Source organism: Oryza brachyantha, chromosome 5 (assembly GCF_000231095.2).
Source record: "Oryza brachyantha chromosome 5, ObraRS2, whole genome shotgun sequence".
Lineage (NCBI taxonomy): Eukaryota > Viridiplantae > Streptophyta > Magnoliopsida > Poales > Poaceae > Oryza > Oryza brachyantha.
The window spans coordinates 760,593-771,333 of record NC_023167.2 but is presented as its reverse complement, the minus strand read 5'-3'; the positions used below and the strand labels follow the sequence as shown (position 1 = coordinate 771,333).

General features: G+C 41.7%; 1 protein-coding gene and 1 pseudogene across 1 annotated transcript; one reads left to right on the top strand and one right to left on the bottom strand.

Annotated features, from left to right (window-relative positions):
- Window positions 1-1,724: 1,724 nt before the first annotated feature.
- Window positions 1,725-2,716, top strand: LOC102717802. The gene has a single exon (XM_040524634.1). It carries the CDS (start codon window positions 1,840-1,842, stop codon window positions 2,494-2,496), a length of 657 nt encoding a protein of 218 aa, XP_040380568.1. The 5' UTR covers window positions 1,725-1,839; the 3' UTR covers window positions 2,497-2,716.
- Window positions 2,717-3,627: 911 nt separating this feature from the next.
- LOC102717527 lies at window positions 3,628-8,618 on the bottom strand (annotated as a pseudogene).
- Between the last annotated feature and the right edge of the window lie 2,123 nt (window positions 8,619-10,741).

Below are 10,741 nucleotides of genomic sequence, written 5' to 3'. Positions count from 1 at the left end.
CTCCTTACAGAGCAACAGCAACAGATTTCTCTTTTACAGGGGGAGAAGGATATATAGGTGTCATTACTCTGCTTAAAGATATGTAGGCCTGAACCATTCTGAATAACAATGCTACCTGATTATTTTCCTACCTGAACTTTCAAAAAGTCCCCCTTTTGCAATGTAGTACTTTGACACCTCCATATTACACACAGTAGTCATCAGTGAAACACAAGAACACATGTACAGAATGCAACATTGTACACATCCATCATTCCATGCATGCATTCAGCCTATCTGATTGGCAACTGATCTTTTCACTTGGCATGCTGCCTCACAAATCAGAAACTAATTCATTTTTACTCTTCATCTATCTCCCAGTCTAAAAAAAACCAAACCAAATCAAAATTTTATTAAATACAGCTGTTCCTGCTTCTTTTGAGAGTCATGATACTTTTACTCCATGAAAAGGATGCTACATAGACCTGTTACTTTCAGTGCTAGAAATTAGTTAAAAGGTGTACCAGACTTTTGTCTGTCCTGATAGCTGCTCAAGCTTAGTGTTTCTTTCATGCAATTGAGCAGTACCACTACTGCTAGTGCTAGCTACTGCCCATTGTCCTACCATTAGTATACTGTCCTATCCCTAAGACAGATTAATAACCATGTTCACAGTAGTATTCATTTGTTAATAGTCAGCGTGGCTCCCGGTATACGCACCGGCATAGTCCTTAACCACAAGTTTCAAGCATGCCAATCCCTGCTCGATTGTTCATTATGCATGCCTATCAATCTCTGTCCATATATATATTCTGAACTCATTTTACAGATCAATATTTTGCTGTCCATAAACACAATTTCACAGTACTCTTGTTGGTTGCAGTTGAATGAACTGCGCACACTAAACTGGTTACTGTCAGTTTCAGAGTCCATGGCAGTATAGTATACCTTACTTTAATTAATCACATACAACATTAAAAGTTAATGCTCAACACAACCAGACAGTGGTGGATCCAGAAAAAATATTAGGAGGGGCTGGACGAAGGAGAACTGCTTTCAGCCACTTGTTCTCTTCAGTAATACCAAAAGTTTTATTGCGGGGGCTAAGGCGGGGCTTCATTGGCACAGATCGTGTAGGGGGCTGAAGCTCCCTAGCCCCGGTGATAGATCCGCCACCTGCAACCAGGTTTAATTGCACATGTTGCTATTGTTTCCTACTAGAAACACACAAAAAAAGATAACAATCCCTGTCAACCATGGACCAACCTTACAGAAATTAACTAATACTCAATTAATTTGGAATGATAATGACAGTGTTCTACTTCCACGAACACCTTTGTTTACTCAGGCTAGCTGTCACAGATTCAGACTTTTGACAGTTTGCAGAAGGCCACACAATTTGACCATGTTAATAATGGGATCACAGACCAGGATGGCAATGGCAATGGCAAAGCATCCACAAGCAGGAATGCAGGATGCATGCAGCTAGCACTCATGGGAGGGATGCAGCCATGATGATAGCACATAATTCTCACAGCCTAAATTGCAACACCTTTCCTTGAAACCAAAGCCAACTAGTGACTAGCTTAGCTAATGTGTTGTGCTCCACTAGCTACCACTAGATCTCTCTTCTTCTTCTTCCTCCTCCTCCTCCTTTATATTTTGCCCCTCACATGCACGCATGCCATGCCATGTCCTCCCCTCCATTTCCGTCCTACCTTGCTTGCTTTCTCTTTTCTTATATACCCCACGGCTAGAGCTAGTGGTAGCTAGCTCAGCAGTTGGTACGGTTGCCATGGCGTGGTGGTGATCAATCAAGAAAGGCGAAAGGGAAGAAGTGGTTGATCGAAGAAGCGATCGATGGCTGGCGGGTGCAAGTCGGCGATCGGGTGCGTGGACGCGCGGGTTCCGGTGAGGGCGAGCTACGTGAACCTGTACAAGTGGCCGGAGTCGGACGCGGAGTTCGTCAGGTCGGTGGCCATGGCGCGGCGGCAGGGCGAACCTCCGGAGAGCCCGGCCGTGGCGCACCACGGCTACTACTGCAACGGCAGCGGCAGCATGCGGCGCGGCGGCGGCGTCGGCGAGGGGTACTGCAGCCCGCGGGTGGTGGACAGCTACTCGTGCCGGCAGATCTACCTCCGCAGCTACACCTTCTCCAAGAAGAAGGAGACGGTGCCGGAGCGCACCATGGCCTGCCTCGGCCGTGTCAGGGACCGCGGCGCCGCCGTCTTCCCCTTGTTCCTCCCGCAGCGCGGCGGCGTCGGCTCCGGCTCCGACGCTGGCTCCGTGAACAGCGCGAGCAGCATCACCAGAGACCCCACCGCCGACGCGGCGCCGGGACGCCGTGGCAGCAGCAAGGGGGCTCGCCGGCGGCGGCGGAAGCGGAGCAAAGGGTGCGCCGTCGTGCGGAGGCTGCACGAGGCGTCGTGCGGCGCCGTGCGCGCCGTCTTCCACCGCCTCCTCGCCTGCACCACCAGCGTCGAGGTCGCCGACGCCGGCGAGCCCACGTCACGCTGAGCCAGCGTAACGTCAGGCTGCATGCATGCACATGCATGCGAGCTTAGCTGAATTAAGCTGTGTGTTTCACTCTACTGTTTTAATTTTTCGTGTGCTACATATATATACAGTAAATTAAATTAAATTCCACTCGAGTTAAGTACAGTAGCTAGCAAACAGTAATTTATTTCCGCTGTTAGTAGTAAGCTACAAAAAAAATGCATGGACACATGTCAATCGATCGCCTGCCTACTTGTATTTTGCAATGTAAGTTATTATTTGTGTTTATGCTAATCTATTTATGATATATAATTATTTATCACTTGTCATGTCATGTGTGCAATTTATATGGACAATTAGGGGGTGTTTAGATTGAGAAAATTTTTAAAAAAAATGTACGTTAAATGTTTGACCGGATGAAAGCATTTGCACTCTTCTCGTAAGCCCAAAATGAAAGCATTTGCAGCTGATGGTTCATCCAACTGCCCATTGTGGGTGATGAATGCAAACTAGTCTGTAGCATGCATGATGCCTCTCAAAGCAGGAAAATACTCCATAATATTATGTACATTCATAAGTAGACCCATCTACGTCTCTTCAGTACCTCCCGGTACGGAGGCCTCCACATTTATACTAGATGGTATCACCTCCTGGTACTAAAGTCCGAGCGCTCCACAAGCGACCGTTACAACCGGTACGGTACTTATCCGAGGAAATACTACCAGATGATGTTACTAACCGATACTAATGCATGCCAAGGCCACCATTGGAACTTCTGCATGCACCGAGGTAACTATGTTTGCTCGATGGAAAACCTCTTTTCTAGTACAATAATGTGTGAAAATAAGTCAGATCATCAGACAAATAGATTAAGTTGGGTTATGAAGAAATGTATAAGGCTATCACATTCTTCAAGGCCTCTCAAATCAACTGTGCTTGCAATAACTAATGATTAAATAAGATGATTATTATATTCCATAACATATCATCTAGTGAGCTGTACCAATACATTTATTGCCATCTAGTAATGCTAGCTTGTTGAAACCTCTTACCCATGATATAAATGCACATAGCAATTAGATGCTCGAAATGTGACACGTACTATTAGCTAGTATAGACCCTAGCTAACACTACTTTATTAATGGGCGACCATTACCCGAGTAATGCATAATGCACTTGATGGTTTTGAGGGCACCCTGGCCCGCCATGGTAGATGTAAGTGTCCCAGCTAGGAGTCCTGGATAAACCACTCGTGACATCATAGCAATTGGTGGTTTGAGAGAGTGGGAGGAACCAACAACTTTAATTTGATTCATGTAGCTAGCCTTGCTGAACCCTTCCTGAGGGAAATGTCCACTGCCCATGGGTGTGGTAAGTTGACGCGAAAACACCTCTCCACCCTTCTGGCGCCTCCTGCCTTCAAGTGGGTGAAAATGGATGATGGCCAGTAGCCCACAATATTGCCTTCTACTTGCAACCACCAGTCGATCCTGCAAATTAATTAATTAATTAATTAGAGATTATTTAAGTTGACCATTAAGATTATATCTATATGGTCAAGGAATTAATATAGTTGTTAGTTTAAGATGATTATTTATGGGGTGCATGGACTTTTCCAACAAAGATTAGCTAGGGGCAGGAAACAGGCTAGACAACGAAACACCTACCGTATACTGCCCAAGATACACACCCACCGACTGATTCACTGATCTCCAGAAGCTAACATCGAATCAAATGGTGTCGTAAAGCCTCAAATGTGGCTATGCATGGAACGACCGACTTAAATCGATCACAGGCTAAGTGTGGTTAGGTTATGTTATGTACGTATGCCTCATATACATTAAATCAGTGATATTCGTGGAATGAATATGGGCACTTTAGGGTGCTCCGTCTTATCTCTAGGGAGTTAAGCACTAGCTAGCAATCAATCTTGACCATTGACTTATTTCAATTATTTTCACATCCCACTTTTAAAACACAACATCCCAGCAAAGCACTAATGTGCATAATCATGCTTTCTAAATTTAAATCATGCAAATTAACAAGGAATGCACATCAGTTATTGGACTTTATAAAACAAATAAATAGTAGTTTTAAATCCATAAAAGTATACACGAGATAAAAATTTGTTTTGAATTTTGAAATATTTGAATCTTTCTGTCAAAACATGATATTTTAAATAATTCCCAATTAAGATGTATGTGCATATAACTTTGAAGATTTGAAATTACCTTTCACACACAATAATACTAATTTGAAAAATAAGATAATCATCTTTAAAAATTAAATACAATTCAGATTCCTATTGTTTAAATATATTGAAATTTTAATTCAAAATGTGTACATTTATTTTTATTTTATAGAATTACAAAATTTAATATCCAAGTATGGAAACATTACTTAACACATTCCTTATCAATCTATAACAATTAATTTCAATAGCTTTTAAATTGTAGTAAATGATGTTTTACCACCCATGCATGAGGTAAGAGTAACACTAGACCTGGAATCAATAGGCAATGGATGATGTAAAATACTTTTGGCATATATATACAGGGAGCAGGATATATATTGTTAACTTAACGGTCCTGCGTTTGTGTCAAATTATATCCCCATTTTTTCTCTTGTGCTAATGCTTATCAGCCAAAATTGGAATTTTCAACCATAAATTTGGTGTGGGGTTTTTCATCAAAGTTTATTTTTCATCCTTGCCTTTTAGATCAATAAGAATATGTATGTAACATTTTTATTCATAACTTCTGTTGTTTGACTTTTTCTCAAAGAAACCAAAAAGTAGCTAGAGCTAGCAACAGTTGTCGCTTCGACTTAAGTCTGAATTAAAGGTGCCATGAGCAAGCACAAGAAGTAGCTAGCTTAGCTGACACAGATTCGACACAGATTCTCAGTTTGAATTAATTCATGAATTTCATTTTGTATATATTAATTGTCTGAGTGTTAAAATAAGCATATATAGTTTCTGTGTACGATTTACCTTCCAAACGAAATAATCCTGGGCATACTGTGCGCCACCATAGGTGGAGATATGGGTGAGGCTGCCACCGAGGACGATCTGCTTGTTTGTCTGGATGAACCCTGAGCACACTAGATTGTAACATCCCGTTCTATTATATGCATCACGCTACAATATTTCCACATCAATGGAATTAATTAGTACCTTTATGCCAGCCATAATAAAATCAGGGTGAAATATTAATTATTACTAATAATTAATATAATGAAGGTAGAAAGGAATAAATGTAATGTTTATATATCTTACAGTCCAATAGATGAAGAGTCTAGTTCTGTAATCCCCATAAATTTTTGGGTACACCTGAAAAATTAATATAGATAGCTCAGACTCATACAACATTAATGTGATGTTAGTAGATATATTCATAAGACTGCCAACCTATCGAGATTACCTAGTTACATTATTTGCGACATTCATAATTGCCAACAAGCTAGTGTGCCAGCCGTATATATATATAAAAGCAAGTACAATAACATGTTACAAGCTAATTATAAAGCTTAGTCTCAGTGGGAGTTTCATAGGTAATAAATAGGGTGTCATGTAAATATTTTTGATGATGTGACAACATATTAATGAAGAGAGATAAAATGAGTTTTATAGAGATGAAACCATGTATTCACAGTTACCTAGCTAGACATCTTGTGTCTTGCATGTAACCTAGAAAACAACCATAAATGAAACTGTGCATTGAGAGAGGGGTGTTTTATCCTAGTTTCAAACATTTTTAGATGACATGTCACTCTAGGTAATCGTGTCCATAAATCTTACACCGAGAATGACCTAAGCCTAAATAGAGGAGAGAGAAAATGAAAATTCAAGTTTGTTATCTCTTATGCAACAGTTAGCTCTATACTTGCTCCAAGACATACATACTAATATATAAGTGAGAAAAGAGATAAAAAATATTGGAGCCAACTTTATAGCTAATCTACCGTACATATTAGTTCTAACATAAGCTCGTAGCTGGTAGTTGACTCAACTTACTACAAAAACTAACCACGAATCGTAGAAGTTATATATCTTCAATGCTATTCGTAGATAAAATGGACACCAGGGCATGCAAAAGAATAAGAACTTGCATGAATGGATGGAGAAGCTAGTCAAGCTCCTATCGAGTATGTATCATGCATGGAAACTTTTTCCCCTGTGATGCATTTAAGATCTCCCGTAGTACCTGCCATCCTGCTTCAATGGTATTAAGGTCCTTGTTAGGATAGGAGCATGCCGTGATCCATAGCTGGGCCAAACTGAAATCGCGGGGTGTTGCAACCCTTGGTTTCCATGCATTGATTCTCACTTTTGTTTCGTAGTAGTTGGAATCTCCAGTTGCATATGCTACAACCGTACTGCACAATAGGAGCGAAAATGGCAAATTTATTTAAAAAACTATAGTAATATTAAATAATAATAATAATAATAATAATAATAATAATAATAATAATAATAATAATAATAATAATAATAATAATAATAATAATCGTCATCATCATCGAGGAAGACTAGCTAGTTCAAATATGAGCTAAGAGTGGTGCTTTTTTTTTTTAACGTGGTGGCCATCTCTGACATCACCCAAGTCAGGGTGAGTGCTCATGTGGTTCTTCTTGCCAAATGTTGTAATAATAGAGGTGGCCCTTGTAACATCCTCCTCCTTGATCCTTCGGATTGGTACAGTGTTGTCAAGTCACTCTTGGCTATTCTGATTTTATGTTTGGTTGATTGGATATACTACTTCACCATATATCTCACTTGGTTGCATAGAAGGCCGCATCTGAAACCACCATTATTCGTACAGGAAGATGTTATGCATGCATTATATTAGTATTCTAGAGTGAAATTATACATGAAAGGGCGAGACGAAAATATATAATGGTGTTTAATTCACCTGGATTGTATGGTTCTTGAGAAGAGAATGGTCGAATGCATGCTGTTTCAAGATGTGCACACAGTCTATGATATCTCTATCTGGGCTCTGTAGGTAATTTATCATATATATAATCAATACTAATTAGTTTGCAACAATTAATGAAGAATGAATGAAATCGAGTTGGATGCATGATTAGGAGGAGAAACCAAAGAAACTACGTATATATGGTATCGCGCATGTACCCGAAAGCAGGGTTTGAAATTCCGGAACGGAATTTCCGAAATTTTCAAAATTTCAGCCGTTTCGGTGGGTCCCGATATCAAGTAACTCCGGTCAAAAATTTCGGGTAAAAAAAGTTTGACCCAATTTTTCGATGGAAACCCTAAGCCAACGTGCCTTCCTCCCTCAACAACGCGCGGCCGCCACAGGAAAAATCAAAATAGATGCAAAAAATCGTAGCTCGCCGGTGACCCATCGCCCAGGCGGCCAGGCCCGCTGCCGGCGTCCCCACCCTCCGCGCGCCGCCACCTGTCTCCCCCAGCCGTCGGAGCACCGCGCGCCGCCGCCCGGCCTCCTCGGCTCCCTAGCCACCGGAGCCGCCTGCCGCGGCTAGGCGTCCTGCTGCAGCTGCGCGTCGCCGTCCCCAGCTCCCCCAGCCATCGGAGCGCCGCGCGCCGCAGCCCAGCCTTCTCCAGTAGCCGTGCGCCGCCGCCTGGCTTCCCTGGCTCCTTCACGGTGTGTTCTTGTCTTCTTGAAGCTGAGGGTTCCCTTTTCCATTTGTCTGCCTATCATCGTTTCGATGCTAACCAAGAGGAGAAATAAAATTGTTTGCTCAGCCTCACAAATAAACAGAGCATATGTACTTGCTGGATTTTCATTTGTTGGTGGGCTATTTGATGTTTTTTGCCATATTTCTTTTTTTGTGAAATTTTGGTTGAAATCTTCACATTTGAATTCAAATATTGTTTGAATAAATTTCGTCCGAAATTATACCGAAATTTCGGTATTTCGATGACCCACGATACAAAATGCAATTCCGATACTCTGAACTGCCTGAAAGGTTGCGAGAGGAGGCTTGTTGAGTCGCTTCAAGAGGCTCTGCACCTGCCGCCGCTGCGCCGCCGTCCATGCTGTAGCACTCTCCTTCACCGCCGGCGCCGGCGCCGCCGAGATCAGAGACGCGAGAGCCAGCACGAGGGGCGCCGCCACCAAGCACGCTCGCCTCTTCGACGTCACTGCGGCTGCCATTGCTCGATCAGCTAGCTATACCTATAAGCTTCTCTTAATCTCGCTGTGTAGTGCTTGCATTCATGGAGGATGCATGGGCTTTTTATAGGCCGGGAAGAAGATGCAAGACGTACACCTGAGTTAATTGTTGCTCTGGTAGTAACACACGCATTCATGTTCAATTCGACCTGTGGGCGCCAACGTATTCGATCCATCTAGAGTAATAACTTGTTTACAGGACAACACGTTACACGTGTAAAAATGAATGAAGCCCATGCATATATAAATGGACTATAGCTAATCTCGATCTAAACTTAATTCGTCTAGTTAATTACCATCACACAAACAGTACTATTAGCATGCAGTGTGTCAGCAGGTCATCAGATAAATATTGTGCTAGCTAGCTAGTAGTGGAGCAAGTTCAATAGTATAGCCAATGCTTGCTCTAAATCATCTATAGTCAACTTAATTAATAGCTAATTTATACAATAGTAATATACTACATAATTAATATCTAATCTCACTTATCATACACACACGTGTCTTGGAGTTCATGCTACAGCCAACTACGAATCTGTAGTCCGCTTTTTTTCTCTCTCCTCTTTTACCTTCTTAAAATATGCTTATAGCTACCTTATTATAGCTTGCTATCCTCTAAAGAGTTCCATTGATTAGTTAAACCATAGCTAACATGCACGCTGCAGCAAGGTGCTGATCCTAAATTAACTGCCTTTAATAAATCTACTGTAATTAATTAGTTGCCTAAACCATTCACTACACTTGAACACACACTGTCAGTGTGATCAGCATGGAGGCCGGCCGATCAACTTCTGAACGTCCCATGTTCCCAAGCTTAGTACGTGTTCTGCATGCATCTGTTTATGTAAATTAAGTATTTCTACGTAAGTGTTTCACGACATGAAACTTGCTTACTCAGTGCAGGTCGTCACTAGCTACTTTGCTCTATGAATTAAAAGTATTTCTGCCGGCAACCCTTTTCCATCAGATTGGACAGTCAGCTCATATATACCACCCATAGTGTGCCATCATCACTTCTCCCAGCTTTAATTATTCCTTTGCTTCTAAGGTAATATTCTAAAAAAAATTGGTAATTATTTTGAAAGTATAATTACGAATCAGATAATCCTTTGATTATTCAATATCAGCTATACATCACGTCTTAATTCATTGGCAAAAACATAAGGAAGACACTCGGCAATTGGGATGCACATATTCGTAGCGACACGTACGACGGTTTCTTTCACACAGCAGTTCCATTTACATGTCCCATACTCTAGCGGCAGTGGTTAATTCTAGCAATACAAGATCTTCTGCTCATGCTTTGCCATTTGGAGTTTATTTGTTTTTTCTACAAAGTTGTGTGATCGTGTACCAATAAATATACCCGGCTCCAAAATAAACTTGTACCAAAATATAAGCATGTTAGTAATATTTCTGCCCGATAACGGTGGTATTGGAGGATTTCTCCTCGAGCAGGGAGGTCGGTGGCCGGATCCCATTCTAGTGTTTGGCCAAGGGAGCGTGTGGGAAGTCACATGTTGTGCATATAGCGCAGGTGTAGAGATGGGAATCTTCCTTTCTTGGTAGGCACGATCCTTATATTATAATATTAAGGGTACCCCAATGTTATGGGATGAAATGACTACTAGTAGTCTAATTAATACGACGAGAACATTTTCTTGATGTGATTGATAGAACTGGACATGGATATCCTTTTTCCCATGAAGATTTTAGGAGATATCGATCCCATCAGCCATCATCTTCCATGCATGACTTGGAGAAAAATATGTTAGACACCATATGTGTCTGACATGAATAAATGTGTGGTATAAATGCGGTAGGTGCAGCATTAATCATATCAGGGATCCTATATGACCCTCCAAAAAGACCCCTTTTATTGGGAACAGGTGTTGCCTTCGCTGGGTTTAGGGTGACCTGACCAACTCTTCAACTGGTCTAACCTACCCTTCTGTAGATGGTGGGTTGATCCACCGACCCCTTCCTCTTGAAGTTGGCTCGACCTACTCTTGGGGTGGCTCGACCTCTTCTTCGACTAGTTCTGAGTCAATCCACGAAATCCATCTTCTAATGAGGTTGGCCCGACTGACTCTTTGGATGGTCCA